General features: G+C 39.2%; 1 protein-coding gene and 1 long non-coding RNA gene across 2 annotated transcripts; one reads left to right on the forward strand and one right to left on the reverse strand.

The window, feature by feature from the left end:
- Positions 1-133: 133 nt before the first annotated feature.
- LOC139784252 (uncharacterized) lies at positions 134-5339 on the reverse strand. The gene is made up of 2 exons (XM_071723416.1): positions 1106-5339; positions 134-1008 (listed from the first exon to the last, which is right to left on the reverse strand). Exons 1-2 carry the CDS (start codon positions 5337-5339, stop codon positions 134-136), a joined length of 5109 nt encoding a protein of 1702 aa, XP_071579517.1.
- Positions 5340-5826: 487 nt separating this feature from the next.
- On the forward strand, positions 5827-5988 carry LOC139784250 (uncharacterized). Its single transcript, XR_011721516.1, has 2 exons — positions 5827-5857; positions 5924-5988. It is a non-coding gene; the product is annotated as an uncharacterized lncRNA (long non-coding RNA).
- Positions 5989-24710: the final 18722 nt, after the last annotated feature.

Genomic DNA, 24710 nt, shown 5'->3' on the forward strand with positions numbered 1-24710 from the left:
ATAGAATTGTTACTTATTCTTAACGCAGAACGATTCAACAGTTTACAAAATAGATTCAACTTAACGACTAACGTAATGAGTCAAACTATATGGTACAGTCGGGCAACGAATGGTACCGCCCGACATGCGACAATTATTTCAGTGTTTCGTTGTCAATAGGATCAATAGGAAGTCTGCATAATTGAGTGATAGGACGTTTAGTTATACGAGTGAGGGTCTTCACCTCAGCAACTCTCACGCGTCCTTCGACATCCGGAAACACTGCAACAATTCGTCCTAGCTCCCATTTCGACGGAGGGAGCAAACTGTCGCGCACAATAACTAAATCAGTGACCTTTAAATTAGGTTGGTCCTTTCGCCATTTGTACCTTTGTTGCAAGGTATGTAAGTAATCCTTTGACCAAATACGCCAGAACTGCTCAAGCATGCGTTGCACACGCTGCCAACGGCTAAGACGTGATTCCTTAAGGTCGAGGAGGGACTCTTCAGGAATTGTGACCAATGGTCCCCCTATTAGAAAGTGACCTGGAGTGAGGGAGGTGAGGTCTGTCGGATCATCGGTGAGAGGAGCGATGGGACGCGAATTTAGACACGCCTCAATCTGAGTCAATAAGGTAATAAGTTCTTCAATCGATAGGGTGTGCGAGCCAATTACACGTTTTAAGTGGAGCTTTACCGACTTCACGCCCGCTTCCCAAATTCCACCGAAGTGGGGGGCCGCGGGAGGAATAAACTGCCAAGTTATGCCGTTAGAGGCCAAATGGGCGGCGAGTTCCGGGTTACGAGCTAGAGCTCTAAAGGTACGAGCAAGCTCTCTCTCCGCTCCACGAAAATTTGTACCATTATCACTTAATAACAATGTGGGAATACCTCTGCGTGAGGAGAATCTTCGAAACGCTGATAAGAAGCCATTAGTTGAGTAATCGTTTACCAATTCTAGATGGATGGCCTTGGTGGTTAAACAGACGAATACCGCAATATATGCTTTGTGGATGCGTTGACCTCGGCCTACAATAGGTAATACGTGGATTGGTCCGGCGTAGTCTACTCCACAGTGTTGAAAGGGGGGGGGGGGTAGGTTTGACTCGGGAGGCTGGAAGATTACCCATGAGCTGTTCCATTGGCAATGCTCTTTGACGAACGCAAGCAACACACTTGTGAATGTGATGTTTAACAAGATTGCGAGCGCCTAATATCCAGAAGTTTTGCCTTAAGATTCGTAACGTTAGTTGTGGTCCGCCGTGGAGCACCTGTTTATGAGCATGATCAATTATAAGCTCGGATATACGATGACGTGGTAAGATGAGAGGATGCTTTTCATTATACGACAGCAGAGAACGCTCCAAGCGCCCACCAACACGCAAGAGCCCCTGGCAGTCCAAGAGCGTACTCAAATTCTTTAATTTACTAGACTTTAATAACCCTGTTTGCTTCTTAATAGCCTGAATTTCTGACGAGAAGTGAAGCCCTTGAACATAACCAATCCAAAACTGTCTAGCTCGTTTAATATTAGCGCTCAAAGATGAATCAGCGGGAGACATCTTGTTACCGCCTATCCGCGAAAAAAGGGTATCCTTAAACTGTATACAATAAGCGGTGATCCGAAGAAGTTTCGGCCATGACGAAACGTTATAAGGCAAGTCCCACTCTACATTCTCATTTAGAGTTAGATGTACTGGAGTGGAGCGTTCCTCCGAACTAACGTCGGCCGTTAAGGTTACGGGCTGGTCTGGCCAGGAAGTGGAGTGGGCACGCAGCCACGGAGGGCCAGTCCACCAGAGTGGATGGTTCTTAAGTTCCTTGGCGGTGGCACCGCGTGACGCACAGTCCGCAGGATTATTCTTCGTGTCTACATAAAGCCACTGTGCTGATGGTATACGAGTTTGAATATCAGAAACTCTACCTGCAACAAACGTTTTCCAATAGGATGGGTGGCGTTTGAGCCAGGCAAGTGTGACCATGGAGTCAGACCAGCAATAGGTAGGGACTTGACCTAATTTTAGAGCGCCTTGTACAAATTCTACAAGTCGTGCAAGCAATACAGCCGCACACAATTCTAAGCGGGGAACACTTATTGTTTTGATAGGCGACACCTTAGACTTCCCTATGAGGAGTGTTACGTTAAAATTATCTAACGACGAGATGACGCGTATATACACTACCGCCGCATAGGCGCGAGTGGAAGCATCAGCAAATCCATGTAGTTCACAACCAAGTGTAGAATTGGTTTGCTGTGTCCAGCGTGGTATCGAGAGGGGCTTTAGATGGAGCAAATCTTGACAAAACAAAGTCCAACGCTCCTCAAGGTCAGCGGGGAATGCAGAGTCCCAGTCAATACGTCGAATCCACAGTTCCTGCATAAGTATCTTCGCCGTAATCACGACAGGGGTAATCCAACCCAACGGATCATAAATACGAGCAATAACGGACAACACCGAGCGTTTAGTCACCGTTTCTAAGGTGGGAAGCTGTAAGTCGAATTTAAAGCAGTCTAGCTGGGGATTCCAGTTAATACCTAACACTTTCATGGAAGGTTCCTCCTCTAAAGGGAGTTGATCTAGATTAACACAATCTGAAACAGGAATTTCGGTTAAGAGCTCATCGTAATTTGTCGCCCATTTCCGTAAATGAAAACCTCCTAGTTTCAATAAGAGAATCAGTTGTCGTCGCATTTCTAAGATGGTGGAGACATCGTCTGCTCCAAACAAGGCGTCATCCACGTAAGTATCCTCTTCCAAAACAACGACTGCCAGAGGATAAAGAGATCCTTCATCAATACATAGTTGGAGTAAGACTCGCATAGCAAGGTATGGGGCCGCAGCGGTCCCATAGGTGACCGTTAACAAGCGGTAAATCAGGAGTGGTAAATCAGGATGGGGACGCCACAAAATCCGTTGATAATCAGTGTCAGCCGGGTGCACAAGGATTTGGCGGAACATTTTTGCAATGTCCGCGATAAAAACTAGACGATGTTTTCGCCAGCGCATTATAATCGAAGGAAAGTTTCTCTGAAGCTTGGGCCCGATCATAAGGTGATCATTGAGCGAGGTCCCATTAGTAGTAGGGCTTGAGGCGTTAAAGACTACTCGCAAGGGTGAGGTCGTACTTTCCTTGAAAACGGGGTGATGCGGGATGTAGAAAGGAGAGCCCGGTGCTGTCTCGTGTGGTAGAATTGGGTTCATGTGCCCGAGGTCTTCGTATTCGCGAAGGAATTCACTATACGCCTCATGCAATTTAGGATTCCGTGCTAAGCGTCTCTCTAATCTATCCCAGCATCTAGACGCAGTCTGAAAGGAGTCACCTAAATCGACAGATATACCTTTAAACGGCAGTCGTACCATATATCGGCCGTTTGACAATCGAGAGTGAGTGGACGAGAAGTGTTTCTCGCACAGTCTTTCCTCCTCGCTCAAAGTGGTGGAGGCTTTAGGAGGCTCTTCTATTTCCCAAAAGCGCTTTAACGAATCATCCACATCTGGGAGAACAGAGCAATGTAACGTGCTAACATGAGATGCGGACTGATTCTCGCTAACGGGGCCAAGCAGTATCCATCCAAAGATGGTATGTTGAGCCACCGGAGTATCACTGGGTCCTCGTCGTAGGCCATCCAACAAGATAGAGCCATATAAATTCGCTCCAATCAGCATTCCGATAGATTCTCGGCTAGAGGGATCAGTGTCGGCAAGGTGTAGTCCTTGCAAGTGAGGATACTCTTGACTGCAAATAGATTGAGCAGGGCAATACGAAGTGAGCGTAGAAAAAACCAGCGCGTTGACTGGGATTGACGGGCCGTTGCCGTTGCATGAGCTTAAATTCAGATAAACCGTGTAATTAGCTGTACCCGTTGATTGACCCCCTAAACCGGAGACCTTTACGTGGGTTTTTTGGCGCTTTGCCTTTAGCAGTTGCGCTACCCTTTCAGTAATAAATGTGGCTTCTGAACCCGGATCGATTAACGCCCGAATACGACAAGATCTGCCATTCGGGGTTCTTACGAGCACTCGGGCAGTAGCCAGTAAGATAGAGCATTTATTTCCCTGTCTCCCAGCAGTGTGAACCTTTAATGACAAATTGGTCGAGATCGTGTCACTTACCGAGTTGCCCGAGGCGGGAGTGGTCGGAGTGGTTACCTTAGTGGCATTATCCTCCACGTCACTCTCGTAATGCAGCAAAGTGTGATGCCTACGTTTGCAGCGGGTGCAACGCCCCTGAGATGGACAATCCCGAGGAAAATGCCCTGTACGCAAGCAGTTAAAACAGCAGTGTTGCTGCTTCGCAAACGCTCGACGCTGTTCAGAAGAAAGAGATTTGAATTGAGTACATTGTGATAACGCATGAGATGACTGACAAGATAAGCATTTCGATGTAGACACAGCGGATACATGGGACTTAGTTCCAGCTGAACGGTTAAATTTTGTAGACGAGTTATCAATGGAACTGTTAGCAGCTTCCAATGCTCGAATTCTAGTAGAAAGGAAACTATTTAAATCCTTATAGGTCGGTTGCTCAACGGAATCGCCTAAGCTCAGTTCCCACTCCTTCCGCGTTCGCGGATCTAAGTTTTGTACAGTATTGAAAACTAGTAAATCGTCCCAGGTATCTACCGGTCTACCTAAATTTCGCAATGCGGAGAGAGCATCATTAGTTGTATCACGAACAAGTTTTAATGCAGCAACAGATTCCGACTTCATAGGAGATATGTTAAAGATGGTCTGTAGGTAAGAAGCAATAATCGCGCGTTGATTTTCATATCGACTTTTCAATTCAGACCACGCGGTTCGGTAATTTGCGTCGGTTACAGTGATATTTTTAATGACTAGACTAGCCTCATCGATGAGGCTTGACTTTAAATAATGTAATCGCTGTACATTCGAAAGAGACTCATTATTCGCCACCAAAGATTCGAAGATATCGCGGAAATTCGCCCAATCGGTGTATCGACCCGAGAACCTTGGCAATAATATACGAGGCAATTGAATCATAGTCGAATTATTCTCGGTCGTAATAGATGAGTCGTTAATACTGGTCGAATTCGCAACGGGTTTAGTGAACTTCTCTAAAGCTTCGGACAGGAAGTCCGATGCAGCCATGTAGACCTCCTCTGCCGTGAGAAACTCGTCGTCTACGAAGTATGGCTCCTTTTCTCGATCCTCAGGAGTCGCACCGGCATCGATGTTGACATGGAGACGCTGACACCGTGACCAATGTTCCTTCAGGATTTGCTGTCGATTACGAATAAGCGCTGCCGTGAAGTTCTTCTGCCCGACTTTCTTGAAGTTCTCCACGGTACGGCTAATAAGGCCGATCGTGACACGCTGCTCCCTCAGCTGGTGTTCCATGGCGACCGTTTAGTAACGCGGTGTGGAACTTGTTGTTTCGAGTATATACTGCAAACACGCTCCAAGCACGTGATCACTTCCTTCCGTCCTTTTGTGATGCAGACGCGTGATTCGAAACACGCTCCCAGCACGTGATGATCACCGCCGTGCGTCTTTCTATACGACAGGCGCGTGAACTCCAATCACGCTCCAACGCGTAAGGATCACTTCCTTACGTCCTTCTATACAGCAGACGCGTGAACTTCAAACACGCTCCAAGCACGTGATGATCACTTGTTCGGAGGTGCGACGGTTGTCTGGCGAGGCCCACACATCGCCACGCGAAGGAACTAACTTCTTCATTCGCAATCAATTTGCCTGGTCAATTTGGCTCTCACTTCCTCCGTAAACGCCACTTACTGCGTTATTATAGGATGTGCCAGTCAGATCGCTCCGAAATACCGTCTGGATGGCCGCCGTTGAACTAATGCCGATGAATATCCGGCTCGAAGGACCAAATTTTGTTCAGACACGGCGAGGTAATCCTCCGGATAAATAAATGGAGCACACTTTGACTGATGGAGAACACGTTGACTTTATTTCAGCTGATGATTGCGTACACTTTTGGACTTCGAGTCAAATGCTGGAGTCTTCGATTCGCTAATGAGAACAGTCGGGATTATAATCTATCCGCGACGAGGCACGAGGCAGTTCTGCCGAATTTCGTATGAACAGATAGTATCTTACATGGAGGGGGAATCAAGTTCACGAGTGCCCGGCAGGTGCTGTCACCGCGGACTTACTCAGAATTATCGTACCGTGTCGACGCGCGGTGGATCAGAATTAATGCAACTGTATCTCTAACATATTTAATATAAAATAATATTCGATGCTGACTGGCAAAAAAGATTTATTCGTATATCTGTATTGTTAATATTGTTATGCGATAGCTTTATGCTCACCAAAATAAGCAAGTATAAGAAAGAAAGAAGCGTCAGAGTCAGAGGATCACCACTACCCTGTTCGATCATCGATGTCAAGCGACAAGGCGCCGGTATACTACTTGGATGGGTGACCGGCTGAGAGAGCGGATTTCTTCGGACAAACGCGCGACGGCTATACGCACATATATGGCTTAATATATTTTTTTTTGTTCCGGTAATAAAATATTTTATTTTTCACATATCAACAAATAGTTTTTGCGTCAGTAAGAAAATTTTGTTTGCTAATACGAAACATTTTTTTAGTGTAAAATGTATTTGAAATATCTCTGAAGTGTTTATGCAATATTTCGTAGATATATTTGAGAAATATTTCATAATATTGCCGAAATCTTTCAGCATGGTCGCATTTGAAATAATTGCGGACATTGAAACATTGTCGAAATGATGTAGAAACGGTCGTGAAAAATTTCTGAAATATTAATGAAAGATGTAATATTTCAAATGGAATTTTGCAGAAATGTTTCTGAAATATTACATGCCGAGTAGGGGGTTGAAATTTTGCACACAAATAGAGTATCATAGAAAGTATGTTCTCCTCTAATTTTATTAAAATCCGTCGACCGGTATAGATTTTAAGGGGATTTTTATTTTTCAGAAAAGCGTGTTTTACGCTGTAGCTTTCTCAATATTTGAGATCTCGATCTATTTCTAATTCTATTATATTTTTCAGTTTTTTTAACCCCTATTTCATATATAATTCTTTAAGATTTGATTGATTAGATCCATTTTTATACGCGATCAAAGGTCCATAATTTTTTTTAGAAATAGGTGTAGCAAATTTTGAAATATCGGGCTATTTATAGTTTTATTATATTCTTGGCTTAATTGTCTAGATCGGATCATGATCTAAAATCGATATGATTCAAGCAATTAAGCCAAGATCGGGGCATGATCCAGACAATTAAGCCATGATCGGGGCATGATCCGTACTTATAGTACCAAAATTATAGCAGCCACTAATTTTGGTATTAGAAAAATAATTTCGGACACAATTACATCACAGCATCTCAAAGATATGTTAAATTTAAAAAGAATAGTATTTAATCTTTATTTAATTAAAGAATAACTACAACTTCATCTAATACTTGTCAAGTTTCATCAATTCTTAACACATTCATACTCCTTTGAATATTCAAGACGCTTGTCGTCACCTTAGCAGCAACAGTGTTTTGTTTACAGATTGCGATTGAATAAATTCATTGAACGTTCTTATAATAAAAAGACAGGATGCCTCAAGAACTAATCAACCAAATCTTAAAGAATTATATATGAAATACGGGTAGAAAAGACTTAAAAATATAATAAAATTAGACAAATTGCGCCAAACCAGTCGCAATTTATTCAATTCTAAATCTGTTATATTCTTCAGTCTTATATTCTTAAGTCCATATATGGACCATGTAGCCTGAACTACTCAAGTCAACATCGATTTAACATTGTGCCGATTGTAAAACTCCATTTGTGCCACTAATTAGTAATAAAATCACTTTTTATATATTTAAAAAATTATTTTAAAGTAGAAATAAAAAACTAATGTATAAATAAAAAAATGAAACAAAATGGAAAAATTAAGAAATATCCGCAATTAGTAGGGATCATTTTAATCAAAACATTAATTATTTAATTGATTTTTGTAATAGTATAACAAATATTAGTCGCAATAAAGCTTATCACAATAAAAAAGTGTGCAAGTAGAAACTTGCACATTCCTTCCTCATAGTTTTTAAGTGGGCAAGTAGAAACTTGCACATTGCTTTCTCATAATTTTTAAGTGTACAAATTATAAATTTGAACATTCCTTCCTCACAATTTTCAAGTATGCAAATTATAAATTTGCACGTTGATTAAGCAACTCACAAACCTTTTCAATTGCACTTCAAAAGTCTTCATACGAAATACAAACGATTTCATATGGTAGATTCTTTCCCGGACATTCATTTCCGGTCAAATACATTCAAATCCGTTCCGAATTACTAAAGCGCTTCATGCGCATTGACAAAACGGAACGATTTCGAAGCGCTACGCAACAGTAATGCAGTCTATGCGTTTCATGCGCAACTCGGAACGGACCCATAGTGAATGTATCTGAACAATTCAGATACAGTTACGGTATCTGAAAGGCGGTATTGCAAAAACTCCCTAATGTCAGCAAAACACGTAGACACACTGACAGGCTGACACATAAAGACACGTGCTTGTGATAAACATTTGTCGTCGTTAACATTCTTTAACTTTGTGACGGTTTTTCATCCGATTTCACTAAACTGTTTAATAACCGTTCTTTGTTCAATTTTTTTATCGCACATTTTCACCACGCGACTTTTAGAACAATTTACAAAACTTTACGATCGAAAACTTAACTTCACGCGTTAAAACTTTGAAGGCATATGCAAAAACTGCGGAATATTTCCACCAGATAGTAGCACAAGCTCCAGTGTTGCTCGGTAGTGCGTTAAAAAGAAATTCTCGTTATTCAATTCTTCTTCTTCTTCTAAACCCAATGGATTTCTGACTCGCATGAGTCAAAGTACCACGATTACAAATCTAAAGAGGAGCCTCAGTTGGGTCGGAAGAGTTCTCTCGGTGTTTCAGTCGTTATTAAATTGCTACACCTCGTGTGAGTGAAAACGTTGCATGGGAATGCGTTAAAGTTTAGATTTCAATTTGGTTTTTTGGCAAGCGGCTTTGTACAGGTTATGGCGTCGAGTGGCTCACCGTGCGCGGGAAACGCCGGGAAAGTAGGTAAGGTAGGAAGGCGCAAACCCGACGGTACGGCCGATGGTAAACAGAGAAAGTTGGTAACGGAGGTAGTGCAGCCGTCAGCTGCGTTCGGAGTAGCCCCGACGGAGCAGCGACAACAGCCAATCATCACGGACAACGTGATGCTTACCAAGCCATTAATACTTGCCGGAAAGGCGTCCAGGAAGCAAGCCGAGGCGGTGAGAAGAGGCCTCGCAAAGATCCAGCAAGAGGGCAGGGAGTCCACCGAGCGGGCAGCGGTCGACGGCGCGCGAGAAGTGAAGCGTCAGGCACACCTGTAAAATAAAAATAGAAAGAAATTAATAACGAGACAGAGTGATGACAACGCGTCAAAACTTTATTTCGTGGCACCAATTTTCTTTTGCAAATTTCTTAATGTTTAGTTCGTAATTCTTAATAACCTCCGAATAATTATGTATGATTTTATATTTCGCGAGGTATAAACATAAAAAAGGTTTATTTAGCATTAACACTTTAGGTTCAGCGTTAGAAATAGTTTCCATTGTCAAAATTGACAGCGCGAGTGACGCGAAAACACAACACGTCAGACATAAGATATTTGTTAATTTTCATTTTCTTTTCTTTCCCCTTTTCTTCGCGCGTGCGGTACGCTTACGAGTAAGGGTAGCAAGTGCAGTACCATTAACACGATTTATTTGATAAAACAAAGATTCAGATAATATGACGTGTATTATGTGAAAAGCGTCAATCAGTAAACACTAAACGCATTTATTTTGTCAATTCCACGGCAAAACCGACTTATTCGGTCAACAAAGGTTTTTCCTCGAGCGGCGAACTCGGTCATGTCAACCGTCCTTTGGGTTACAAACCAGTAAAGCTTAAAGACCGGCCCACACGGGAAAGCGGCGCTAGAAGGAGAGGCGCGAGCGCAAAGCGCAAGGTAGAAGCGCCTTAAGGAGATTTGTGCGCGCGAATTAAAGGCCGATTTACGATGGCAGGATTAAATATTAGAGAGAAATGATTAATTTGCTTCTCCCATTCCCCGATCGCGAGTGGGACACGCGGTTGAATAGCAGGAGAGACGACGGAATAAACCCTACGTGGCGCGCAAAGTTGTAGATTCGGCGGTGCCCGACTTAGGATAAAAAGATATAGGGTGTTTCGAAAGTAGTAAACTCGATTGATCATCCGGATCGCGAAAACGCAAACGGCCGATACAGGCGGACCAAGTCACATTCCACAGCGTGGAGGGCGACAAAAAAGGGGGACGTCCGGCATAATGGCGCGACTAGTTCAATGATTTGAACCCAAGATGTATCGATCGAGTTTTCGACAAGACGACACGCGTGCGAGTCCCGAGAGAACAACGACACAAACTCCAGGGCAAATGAATCGCTGGAACGCGAAATCGCGAACCCAAACCCCGCCGCGGAAAGCGACAATGGATAAGGGTTCAGGGAAACTCGAAAGGTACAGCGGTACCATCCGCGATGCTATCCGATCACCAGGTCGCGAGATATCGAACCGGGCAAATTTCGCGAGATGTCACGATTAGAGTGGCTCAATGGGTCAGGAAAATGACGGTATAGAAGGCCCGTCGACGTACAATCAGCGGAACGACGAAACGCGAACCGGAAGTCGCAAACGGACCTAGACGACCCAAGTGTGCGGATGGCGTCACCAAAACATCACCACGGGTGATAACGAAACGCTTCGGCAATGTAAACGCGAAGTTCCGTTTCCATGATAAAATAATGTTCAAAACGACAAAAAATTTAACCATCATAATTAAAGAGGAAACGAAACTTCGGGTAAAAGCGAATAGAACATAAGAGAAAGCGGCAAGACAAGAACATGTGAGAGAACGTACGTGCTTCTATGCGAATTCGCAAACGGCGAAAACACCGAAAAACTGAGGAATTTATCCATTGAATGTATTGTCTGCGAGCGAGTATATGTGAACAATTATCACGGAACGCGGAAGCGAAAGCGAAGGCATATGTCAGAACTGACGAGCGAACAAAAGGGCCCACCATACAGCGGGCTCGTGAATTAGGCGTGCCAGGGCAAAAGTGGGGAAGAAGCTCGAGGATAAAAGGGCAGCAAGGCGGAAGAAACGGGGAGTCCGCTTCGCGCTATCAGAAGGTACGGGAAAGTCTTTGTACGCGTATCTACACACAAACGAATTGTACTTACGCGAGCGGCGATAACTCCAAGTACGGGCGGAGCCGATCGTAGAACCTGTAAAGCAAAGGAGTAGAATAAATTATATATTACATACAAACAACCTGAATCAAAATTATTCGAACGATTCCGCGCACACAACCCACACGAGCGAAAGACTTACCTGTTCCCGTAATACCTACCTGTCGGTGTCACCCAACTGCGACGAGAGGTCCAGAGGAGGTCCAGCGGAGGTCCAGAGGGGCGACAAACCAGCGGTGCACAGCTGCCGTCCCGGAGAAGGTCAACCAAAGCAAGGTCCAGCGATGATCCAGAGTCCCAGCGGGCGCGCCTGAAACAGTAAAGGAGGGGAATTGGCGGAGTCCATCGAAGGGTCAGTGAAATTTAATTACCTCTTTCTCGATTTCTTGAATAAAATCGAGTGGCGACCGATGATAAAAGGACCAGATACAGAGTGTGTCGGTAACAACCCTCCGTCCGGTCACAGTAGGCAAAAGAGTTACTTTTAAAGAAGAGGTGGATGAGAAAACTAATATAAGTATGCTGAGGAAGGAAATTAATGAAGTCAGGGAACAATCTAAAGAGCAGATTTCGAAGTGTTTGAGTAAAATAGAGGAAGTGAAAGAAAATTTCGAACAGTATAAAAAGGAATGTGAAAGAAAAGAGGAAGGCTTGGAGGAGAGACTAAGGGAGATAGAACGTAAGTCAATAGATTTTTGGAAAATAGGTGGATTGGCTGGCTGGAGCGTTGTGAAAAAGGGATGGATGTAAATAAAGATATAGATTTAACGGGGGAAAGTGAAGGGAAAAAAAGTTCAAGTGAAAGCAGAGAGCCTAGAAGTTTAAGAGTGAGTAGTTACGCGGGCTCCTTTATGAGCGAGGATAGGTTAAGTTATCGTGAGGTAGGTAAATTGAAGAGATGGATAAAAGATAAAGAAAAAGAGGATAGGAGGAATAACGTAGTAATAAAAGGATTGAGGTTGGATAACGAAATAGCAGACTGGAAGGTATGGGTGCAAAACTTTTTATTAGAAAAGCTAGATGTGAAAAGCATGGTCAGTAATGTCAGGAAAAGTGGCTCGGTTATTATTGTAAAATTAGAGTACGAGGATAAAAGGGGGGTAATGAGAAATAAATATAAATTGAAGGGAGGGAACGTTTTTATTGAAAATGACCTGACATGGGAAGAAAGAAAGGTACAGGAAGAAATGTATAAGTGGGCTAAGGAGAAAAGAAGTAAAGGGGAGGATATAAAGATGGGCTACGCGAGGGTTAGAATAAAAGGTATTTGGAAATCATGGACGGAGATTGAAAAGGATATGGGGAAAAAAGTAGTCGAAAAAGGGTTACAAGATGATTATAATATTGATGGAAGGGAAGAGCAGAGTTTTGTATAAGCCAAGGAGTGGAGAAGAATGGAAATAAGGGAGGGTTACAGAAAATAGGTAAGAAAATTATATTTTGGAATGTGGCAGGTTTAGAAAGTAAAGATAGAGACTTTTAGAATTACATCAAGATTTATGATTTTGTGAGTTTGAGTGAAACTTGGATTGACGAGGAAAAATAAGAAATTATAAAAGGCTGGTTACCTAATTCTCACATATGGGAATGTATTTACGCTACTAGATTAAAAAAGAAAGGGAGGGCTAAAGGCGGGATGTTAGTAGGTATAAAGAAAAACTGGAAGGTGGAAAGGTCGGTGCTGATTAAGTCAAGGGAGGAAGGTTTTATTTTGTCAGAAATAACTGAGGGAGGAGAAGTAATAAATATAATATCGGTTTACAATACGGAAGGTTGGAGCAGTATGGAAGAGATTTTGGATAAGTGGTTAGAAAATAAGGATAGAGAACGCACATTTATTGGTGGGGATTTTAATATTAGAATTGGCGAATTAGGGGGCGGGGAAGAAGAGGAAGGAGGTTTGAAAAGAAAAAGTAAGGATAAAACTATAAGTAATGGAGGCAGGAATTTGGTAGAATGGGTGCAAAATAAGGGATGGTACATCTTGAATGGTATGACTAAAGGCGACTGGGAAGGGGAATACACATTTGTAAGCTCGAGAGGTAATTCGGTAATCGATTATGTGATTGTATGCGAAGAATTGTATAATAGCGTTAAAGAATTTATGGTAGATGCGAGGGTGGACTCGGATCACATGCCTGTAATTGCGGTAATGGAAGATAGCAGCAGAAGGAATGGAGACGACGAAGAGTGGGTAGATGAAGAGGATGAGAACACTGAAAGAAGATGGAAAACATGTTGGGATAAGGAGGCTATAAAATGTGTTGTAAATAGGCTGGGTTTGCAATCCAACGTACGACAGTTTCTTATTATACAAAAATGTATTTCTTAAAGAACGATACAAAACGTGTCGTGTGCCGCTCGGTAGAGACTCGAAGTGTGCGCAGAGAACGCTAACGGAATCTTTTTTGGCGCGCGCAGACCGACAACTTAGTAAAAATAAAAAGTGTAATAGAGTAGCACTAGGTGTGCACGCAACGCATGGTGAGAACCAAGAAACCTAAAAACGATAGATGGCGTTAAGATTACAATCTAGTTACAACAAAATGTTACAAGGAAAAGACAGATGACCTCGCATGGGATGACTCGCAACAGAGAAGATCAATTGAGGAAAAGTGGAGCAAATTGAAGGAGCTAGTCCAGGAGTCTATGATAAAGAAGGAGATAAAGGTTAAAAAGTGGAAAATTGGCTCCAGGAACTGGCAGGACAGAGATTGTACGAGGAAGAAAAGGGATGTAAAGAGAACATATATAAAATGGAGGAAGGGGAAGTTAGCCAAAGGAAGGTACATTGAAGATAAAGGTAACATAAAAACGCTATATGAACAGAAAAAGAAGAAGAGAGAAGAAGAAGAAGAGGAATTAAAGAACTTAAGGCACGGTGCAGAAGTTTGGAGATTTATAAACAGAAAGAGGAAGAAGAAAGTCTGGAAAGATAACAACATAGGTTGCAAGGAATGGAAAGAGTATTTTAAGGAGCTATTAGGCGGCACGGAAAAGAAGCGGGTTAACAAGGAAGAAGGAAGTTTAAACAAGGTAGGAGCAGTACAAGAAGAGCTTGTAGGAACACATCTGGAGGAAGAGGAGGTGGCAGAAGCAGTCAGAGGGATGAAAAAGAACAAAGCGGTAGGAGTAGACGGTATTCCGATGGAGGCTTGGTTGTATGGAGGTGGCCCAGTAAGGAAAGGGTTGGTGGAGGTGCTAAATCAAGTTTGGAGAGAGGGATATATCCCTCCCTAAGGATTGGAGAACTTCAATTATAGTCCCTCTATACAAGAGAGGGGAGGTAAATAAGGTTGGAAACTACAGGGGAATATCTCTTCTGTGCTCAGCTTATAAAATATATGCTGAGATAATTAGAAGAAGGTTGGAGAAAATTGCGGTACAAAAAGGTTTGCTGCCGGAGAGCCAAGCGGGATTTAGGAAAGGTCGTTCAACGTTGGATAACATTTTTGTGTTGAATCATCTAACACAGAGGGAGGATAGGGATGGAAAGAAAGATAAAGTTTATGCGTTCTTCGTTGACTTGAAGGCGGCTTTTGATAATGTAGACAGAGGTCAACTGTGGAAGATTCTTAGGAAGATGGGAATTGAAGAGGAGCTTGTAAAGAAGATGGAAGAAATTTATGAAACTACGGAAGTTGCGGTTAGAACGAAGGATGGTTTGACAGACGAATTCAGGGTTACGAAGGGTGTGAGGCAAAGCTGTGTTCTGAGTCCACTTCTATTCAGCCTATATATGGCGGACATTGGGAAAGAATTGAAGGAAAGAGGAATCGGCGGAATTAAATTAGGCAATGATAGAGTATGGTCGTTAGAATATGAGATATGGTATTTTTAGCTAAAAATAGGGTTGCGATGTTAGACATGATGGATACAATTAAAAGATTTCTTAGGAAAAGGAAAATGGTATTGTGTACCGAAAAGACTAAGATGATGTTGTACAATAAAAAAGGTAGGAAAAAATTTGAAAGGTGGAAATGGGATAATAAAGAAATTGAAGAAGTTAAGCAGTTTAAATATTTGGGATTTGTGTTCAGCAGGAATGGAAAATATGCAGAACATGTAAAAGATTTATGCAGAAAAGGGAGGATTGCGGTAAATAAGGTCTGGGGTTTGGGGGAAAGAATTTGCAGAAACGATTTTTGTAGAAGGTGGATGTTGTTTAAATATTTGGTTCAAAGTGTGATTTCGTATGGTGTATAATTATGGGGATGGGAGGAAAGAAAGGGATTAGAAAAAATTATGTTGGATTACGTTAGATGGATTTTTAATTTAAAATTTTGTACCCCAAGATATATGATGTCAAGGAAGTTGGGATTAAGGACGTTCTCTCAAAAATCACTTTTCTTAGAATGTCCTTGAAATTTACACCATACGTCAATTTAAAGGTCCTCTATACGTGGCTGAAAGTGCAACATTCGTTGCGGGGTTAAATTTTGAGATATTCGACCTCAAAGTTTCAATATTTAACATATGATCCATATGAGTGGTCTCTACAAAACCGACATTTTGTTTGATTGTGAAAAAAGTTTTCTTAGGATGTTTTTTAAAAACTAATTGCATTAATATATAAGAAATATTATACAACTTCGAACATTAGGGCATGCGGTACTCGTTTTCGAAAAATAACTGTGTAAAGTACGCCATCGAGGCGTTTTTTCGGCCGGCTCCGCGTGACGAAAAAGAGAAGCATGCGCGACGGCGGCGGCGACGGCAACACTGCGCATGCTCTCTCCGACGTAAGGTAGTGTCGTGTATACAGATAGAGCGTCGCTATGTGTGCGCGTACAACCATAGCAAAAAGTTCCTCTCTCCAGAGAGGCACTGCGTACAGCAGTCTTTCTCGCCCGGCGCGCGGAACTTTTGAGAGGGACTATCACAAGAGAACGTCCTTAAGGAAATTAAGAATAGAGTGGGGGATAAGGGCTATGAGATATGAAGAGAAAATTAGAGCAGCTGATGATAACAGATGGATTAAAATGTGCTGGATAGATAAAGAAGGAAATGATTGGAAAGATAGATATAGTAGAGAAAGATCAAAATATTTTAGTAGGAATGGTTGGAGTATTGTGGCTGTAGATGCTTTAAGAAGGGAGGGAAGAGATTTAGTTAAGGAAATGAGTAAAAGAGATGAAGATGTACAAAGACAAATTGAGGAAAGTAGTATTTTAAATTCTAGGTATAATAAAAAATATAAGAATTTAAGTAGAGAAATAGTTGGCCCTAAATATTTAAGGAAGGAATATATGGATAATTATGATAAAGGCGAAATTATTAGAGCTCTGGTGAACTTAAGATATGGTAATTTGGAGGGCGCGAATATGTATTGGTTAAAAGAGGAAAGCGGTATTTGTATGTTTTGTAAACAAGGTAGGGATAACACGAATCATTATGTGGCGGAATGCGAAGCGATAAAAAATTGGTTTATAGAATTAGGTAAGAATAATAAAGAAAGATTAGAGAGGCTTTGGAATGATGACATGGACATCATCAAAGAGAAGATATTGTTAAGATTATACAGAGAACGGTCAGAGTTAGAGAAAGAAGAGCGAAAAAGAAGGTTGGATTGAAACATAGAAGGTCAATGTGTAACAATGTGCAATAGTTAGTTGTAAATTAGGATAGTAGTGTATGAATGGAAGGATGAATGATTAAGGTTATTTGTAAACCAAGTCCACTTCTTGGCTATGTAGCTGAAGTTAATAATAAATATATAATTGCTACACCTCGTACATACATTATACATACATACGTACATACGTACATACGTACATACGTACATACGTACATACATACATACATACATGTGTGTCTGAATCTGTACAATATATAAATTGCATCTATGTACACGAGAAAATATTTTAAAAAATTTGACTTACACCACTCTGGTTTTTACCTCTTCATATATAGATGTCTGCGATGCAATATTGTAAATATTGCAATGCAATGTTTTTGAGATGTTGATTCAACGTTTGTGTGCTGTATGGAAATATAGCGAATTGCAGTACATAAATAATTATTATAGAAAAATTTTTGATATTTGACATTTTAAATGTGTTTTTCTTAAAACTACTCTTTTTTAACTGACAGAAGTGATAACTCAAGTATTAAAACAATCCCCTTTATGTATTATATATTTATAAAGAAAAGATCTACGGAATATACTATAATAAGCTCGTTATATAATTTTCTCTTTTTTGTTTCTGTTCTTTTTTTGTTCTTTGTTTCTGTTTTTTTCTTGTTAATTAAGGTATTCCTTTCACGGAGGAGCGTATTTTGTAGGCGCTTAAGCAGGGCCTCAGCAAACTCTTGTATATTGCATTAAACTTATATAAAATCAAGTTATAATTGATTATTATGTTTAATTATAAGAAAAAAGTAAAAATATTATGTATATTTAGAAATTTTTCATTTTTCGGTAAATTTTACTGTCAGAACAATATGGCAACGCTGCGCTTTTCAGGGCGCCGATTGTAAAATGTGAAGTTGATAACAAAAGTGTCAATGTAAGTGTCAATTTCATTAATCAAAGAATATTGTGACATTTTCTTTTTATCAAAGAGATATTTTATAATAATAATGAGTGATAAGAAACATAAAGTGAGGAGTAATGTGGGCAAAAATAAGGGACAATTTGTGAAAATGAAAGTGAAGCAGCGCACTCAAAATATTATCAATTCTACAAAGAAAAGATTCAATAAGGTAAGGTTACAGAAACGGTAATATTATTAATTAAATAACTGGAAGAACAAGATAATTGGCATTGTAACTGTAATTTATATTTTGGTAAAGGAGTCCGATTTTGCAAATTATCCAGTTTTTAATGTACTGGTGTACTGCTTGTGACATGCCTTTATCATTAAGAAATATTAAATCAGAACAATTATTTGGTCTTGCAAGTATTTTCCAAATTCAATGCAAAATATGTGACAAGATTTATTTTGTTCACACTAATTATCACAGACTTACGGCGCCACGACTGTTCGACGTTAACTGCAAATTAGCTATTGGTAAAAATAAATAATACATTTTTTAATGAAAAAGGAAGGTAGAAAAAAGCCTGTTTTTTCGTTTTAGCACTCTTTGATGCCGGAATTGGCGAAGCTCAAATAAATACAATTTTGTCAGCAATTAATGTACCAACAGTCACGTGGGCTCTATTAAAAAGATATGAGCGTATCGTAGGCCCAGCTATTGAGGCTGTGGCACTTGAAAGTTGCCAAGAAAGTGTTCGCGAAGAGATCGCGTTAACAAAAGTTCACAATAATTTGAAAGCAGAGTAAAATTTAAATACAAATTACATTTTATTCATTTTCACTGCAAAAAATTTGCAACTTTTTTAATATGAATATTATGATTATTATATAATTTTTTTATTAATAAGTTTAACGATATTTAATTTTATAGTCAAATGACGAGTAGAGAAAAAATAAATTTAGATTTCAACGAAGAATTACAACATAATAATTTAACCGCATGTAATGACAATGTCGAGTTGGTAGAGTTAAAAGCTTTATTCGATGCTGGATGGCAACGGAGAGGGACTGGCCACGCATATAATAGTTTATCTGGTTCGCATAGTTATCTAGTAATTTTATTTTTGTGCATGCAATTTTTTTGTATATATAAAAATTTTTCTTTTTTCTTATCTGATAGGCCACAGTTCTCTAATTGGTTATAATACTGGAAAGATTTTGTCGTTTGCTACGCGAAGCAAACGGTGTTCAAAATGTGAACATGGTCGAAAACTAGAAGATCACGATTGTAGAAAAAATTTTGTGGGATCCGTCAAGGCAATGGAAAGTAATATGGCAATTGAACTCATCAATCATAATCCTATTCTCCAAGAACAGAACGCCAAAATTTCTGTATTAATCGGTGACGATGATTGCAGCACTATTTCTGCAGTACGCAGGGAATCTGCGACTAAAATAAAAAAATGGTCCAATTTAAACCATGCAAAGAAAGGATTGACTAGTGCATTATATGCGATACATCTACCGTTAAAATTAATACAATACTTTGGCAAATGTTTTTCTTTTGCACTAACACAAAATCGAGATGACGCACAAAAAGTAAACAAGGCATTACTAAATATTGTTCCTCATGCCTTATGGAAAACACGATGAATGTGAAGAGTGGTGTCGACATCGAAACACCGAAGAAAAAATACTTTACAGAAGTTTACCAAATGGAGAACCTTTATCAGATCCCGATCTACGTGTTTCATTGACGCAAATATTTTCACGATTCGCCAACAATGCTGACAAATTAGCGCCTTGTGCATCCAGTCAAGGAAATGAATCATTTAATAATATTGTCGCCAGTAAGCATCCTAAGAATCGTCACTATGCTGCATCAGAATCATTGCACTGGAGGGTGGCTACAGCCGTCTGCCAAAAGAACCTCGGATCTCAATATATTTTAAAAGTTAATGAAAAAGCTTTGCTTTCACCCGGTCACAAAACTAAAAAATTCCGTACGGCAAAAGATCTGATTCACGAGCGCAAATTGAAACAGCTCAAGACTATCGAAATAAAGCGAAGAAGGCTTTTTGCAAAACAACGTCGATGCAGTAAAGCTACTGCTACAGAAAACCGAGAAGGTATCACGTATCAATCAAATTGTGGTTTTAATACTATCTCATTTTCAGAAATACTCGGTAATTCATTGTTTTCTTTTATTATTTAAAATAATTTTACTATTTTCTTTTAATGTTAGTAAATAACTCTGTTAAAAATATACATATTTTTATAGATGAAAAGAGATCATCCATTGATTTCAATAATTGCAATGTGATACTTTTTGACATCGAAACTACTGGATCTTTAGTATCTTTAGGATCTTTAGGAGTCAAAATAGAACAACTTTCTATTAGGAACCCTATGTTCTCCGAAATAATCCTGAGTCAGTACATCAAGCCTTTGAATGTATTAAACTCGGATAATATCTTATAACATATATATCAGTGAACCTATTCTGTAACTCTTAACGACAGTTTCATTATCATTATATTGTCGTTGCACAGCTTTTTTACCATATAGTATACCTGCGCAACTGTCGTTATGAGTGCGCAAAGCACATAACGACAGCATAACGATTCGAGTTACAGAATCGCACTACTGGAGAGGTGCTGTCATTAACCTGCGCTAACCTGAAGCATTTTTTAGAGTTCTCAATGGTGCTAATGCTTGGAACTTTTTAGAAAAAATGCTGAGAATATGCTGAAAATATGTTGAGAATTATGCGAGAACTGTTTTAGAAAAGCCAGAACTCCGATTTAGACCAGTGTCTCACCTTGTCCTGCCATGATTATTTTTCCGACAAGATTAATTTTTTAAAACATAACACAAAGGTCCTAAGGGCCTCCGCACAATGAAAAATATAAGGAACAAGGAACAGATATTAGCTATTAGGACTAAAGAATCAAGAATAAAGTTGAATGTACGATGAAAAATACAGGCAACAGTGTTAGTGAAAAGGTCAGTTATATAAGCCGCGCGTATATCAAAAGCGCTAGTGCGCCTTCCGGAAGCTACTGGGTGGCGTTACTTTGTCGCGTTTGCTTGTAGTGGTAGTAGTAGTAGTCGAGTCGTCGCCATTTAGGCATGTATAACATTGCGGACAGCAGTAGCTTTGTAATAACAGTCTGAAGTGAATTATCATTAAAGACCAATTAATATATATATATACAGTCCACTTTATTTCACACGCACATTAACAGAAATAGGGAATAAAGGCCATTTTACAATAGCGTAAACGTAGTTGTAAGTGGTTGTAGGCGTAGTTGTAAAGTAGTACTACCGTTTGTAAAGCGTGTTGTGGAAGATGGTTAAATTTCATCTTTCACGACTACAAAGATGTAAAACGTAAGAGCTAACCAATCGAGTGCTATTATTCACGTGACCACGCCGCTATCATTCTTTTTGTCGAAATAGAAATATAAACGTGAAAACATTTGGTACAACAGGATCTCGCAAAATCTGACAAAATATAGTGGCGGAACTCGTGTAGGACAAAGTGAGACGCTGCGTGAACCTAGCGTCTCAGTTTGTATTGACTCGTTTTTTGGCTTTAATGGCCGGAACTATTTGTTTAACTTATCAGGAACTCTAGAACTATTGAAAAGGAAGCCAGAACTCTCAATAGCTTGTGAGTTTTCGCAAAATGAGACGCTAGCTTCACACACACCGAAATGACCTTTTAAAATACCCTGTATATAATCATGTATAATCTTATATTTTATATATGATTATTATATTTATATATAATTATATATAGGTAATTGGGATAAAGTTCCGAAAACGGTCTACCTCCGATTTCGATGAAACTTTGTAAAAAGCTTCATTTGGGGTTAAAATAAAAGCCTTTAAAGCGAATTTTGGCGACTCTTACACAAGAAAGCTATTTTTTAAGATAAAATAGTAAAAAGAATGGTAAGTTTGGTAATTATTTAGTTCAGGCAAGCAACCTCCTGCGACCTTGACCTTGACATGTATTATGGAGAGCACTCTCCTGAGTAACCTTCCAAAGGTTTTAGCCGTCGTTCGTTATTTATTAAAAAGTTATTAACAATAAAGTTTAAGAAATATAACAGTTTGTGTCAGTTCTAAGGGAAGTAATTTGCTGATATGTGTGTGTACACAACACACATGTAGGCGGGGGAGGGGCTACCTCTCCTTGCGGCAGTGGTCGGTGGGGGTGAACTTTGCGTGGAAAGTTGAAAGCCCGAACCGTACAATAATAGACCTCGTTTCGCTCTGTAAGTAGGGGTGGGGTGGGGTGGACCTCGCTTCACGTGTTAAGTTGAAACCTATTTAGAATCGTGCTAGCTTGGACCTTGTTTCGCCCTGCTGCACATGGGGGTGTGCAGTGGACCTTGCTTCACATGGAAAGTTGAAAACCCGAACCGTACAATGACAGACCTTGTTTTGTTCTGTAAGCAAGGGTGTGGTGGGGTGGACTTCGTTTTACGTGAAAAGTTGAAAACCCATGTGGAACATGTTTTCAATGTCTTTTGAATCAACAAGAAAATTCCTAAAGTATGATTGTTGACTTGAACAGAAAGATAACGTTAAAGTAAAGTGGGAAGAAGTGTTTATAATATATAATGGTGATTTATAATAATTCATAACGTCCTGTAGAATTGTTAAAATCACTTCCTACACTTTTTATCATTTTATCTTAAAAAATGGCTTTGTCATGGAAATCGCCAAAATTCCCTTTAAAGGCTTTCATCTTAACCCGAAATAAAGCTTTTTACAAAGTTTTAGCAAAATCGGAGGTAGACCGTTTTCGGAACTCCACCCAGTAATTTTTCATCAAACTTTACTTTTTGTAAAAAAACAATGCGAAAATTCTTTTAATTACACAGGCACACAAAAAAAAGTGTCTTGGCCGAGACACTACACTAGTGTATTCCCATGTACTTTTTCCCGCTGAATCCGAATCCGAAGTCAGAATTGTCAGATTGGCTAAAATTTATGAGATAACCACAAAAAAACAATTTTTTTCCCTTTAATTCGTGTTTTTGAGCATTTTTTTGTGGTTATCTTATAAATTTTAGCCAATCTGACAATTCTGACTTCGGATTCAGATTCAGCGGGAAAAAGTACATGGGAATACACTAGTGTAGTGTCTCGGCCAAGACACTTTTTTTTGTGTGCCTGTGTTATTTTTGTTATTTTCTTGTATATGTATACAGTACAAAATTACCTTTTTAAAAAAGTTAAAAAAAGGTCGCCAAGTACTGCCAAGTAAAGCAATATATATATTCTCTTTGTAGTTGGCGTAATTTAAAGATTTAATATATTTTTTGAAATATATATATCACTTGGATTGAGTTTGGTAACGCAATTTCGTGATATAATAATAATTTTGTTAAGGTATATATATAATATATATTCTCTCTTTGTAATTGGCGCAGTATTAAAAGATTTCACATATTTTCTTTTAAATAGATACCACTTGTTATTTAGGTTTTTTCGAGGTAGATATCACTTGGATTGAATAAAGTAACAATTTTGTAATTTAATAATTTTGTGAGACAATTTTTGTGAGACAATTTTGTGAGACAATTTTTGTCAGACAATTTTGTGAGACAATTTTTGTGAGACAATTTTGTGAGATAATTTTCGAAACGTTGTGAGTTTAAATATATTAATTATTAGGCCAGTTGGGTCGAACAAAAACGACTTCTGTTTTTAATAATTTTGTTCAGAAAAATTAAAGCTACTATCACCTAGGTTAGAATAGATTTATTTATTTTTGCATTTAAAATTAATGATACTACCACTTGGTTTTTTTCCGAGGTAACACCACGCGTGTACTTGGCGACCTTTTTTTACCTTTTTTAAAAAAGGTAATTTTGTACTGATATCATGCATTTTGTAGTGTTACGCATCCTCTTCTAAAAAGGGCATGTCATCCATACTCGAATCTATCGAAATATTATTGTCGCTTTTCCGCAATGCGGATTGGTTCTCTTGTGCTTACTTCATGACCGGCTGTCATGGCATATTTTGACAGTTGTGTGGTTAATAGTGTAATAGTAACAGTGAAATATTAAAGTTAAATAGCGCGCGCGTCTATATAAAATAGCGTATACGTCAAGTCGGGAGGCGAATAGAAGTTAAGCAATGGAGAAAAAAAAGACAGACCAAGATATGCGAGTTAATTCAGTTATGATATATTTTTATATATTTTACAGAAGACGTATAAAAGATGTAAGAGGACTTGCGGTAAAAATTCATGCAAGTCTTAATAACTTCAAGGATTAAACTGACGAATATACAAAAGCTACTAAATGTACTCAAAGCTACTTAATGATTAATACAATGCTAAATGAAGTGTTGTACAAATTTGAATAGAGTCAAAGATTGCGGTCAGCTACATATTATATACACGAAAATTATTATATACACGAAAATGAATTACGAATGATTATTACGTAACGATGTTCATTGCGCTATATTTTCGCTTTGTTAAAAAATTATAATAAATTATAATAAATTGAGTTAATCGCAGCGCGCGACAAAGTTATGTACGTGAGCACTGTGAGCGATTTAATGATTGTAACCTTACTTGTATACATTTCCTAGAAAAATATTTCTATATTATGTTTAACAACAATATTAAATATTAACATTTCATAACTGCCAAACGTTTCCAGTTGAGCGCAATTGCACGAGTTACAAATCATTTATAGACTCTTTTCTCAGTTAACTAGTTTCTACTGCATTGAAATCTTGCATAGAAAAAATGTATTAGCATATCGCGCAAGAATCATCGATATCTAAGTAAACAATTAATCAAATATATACAGTATATATGCGTACATCTGGATTAATCCGAAAGCTTAGTCTCCATCTTTTGAAACATAAAATAATTTTATGTCACAACAGTGAAGTGCGGAATATTAAATAAAATGCGCCATTTAACAATAACTTCTAAGGTAACA

This window comes from Temnothorax nylanderi, unplaced genomic scaffold (genome assembly GCF_030848795.1).
Source record: "Temnothorax nylanderi isolate EJ_2023f unplaced genomic scaffold, tnyl_v1.0 TNYL_tig0601_pilon, whole genome shotgun sequence".
Taxonomy (NCBI): Eukaryota; Metazoa; Arthropoda; class Insecta; order Hymenoptera; family Formicidae; genus Temnothorax; species Temnothorax nylanderi.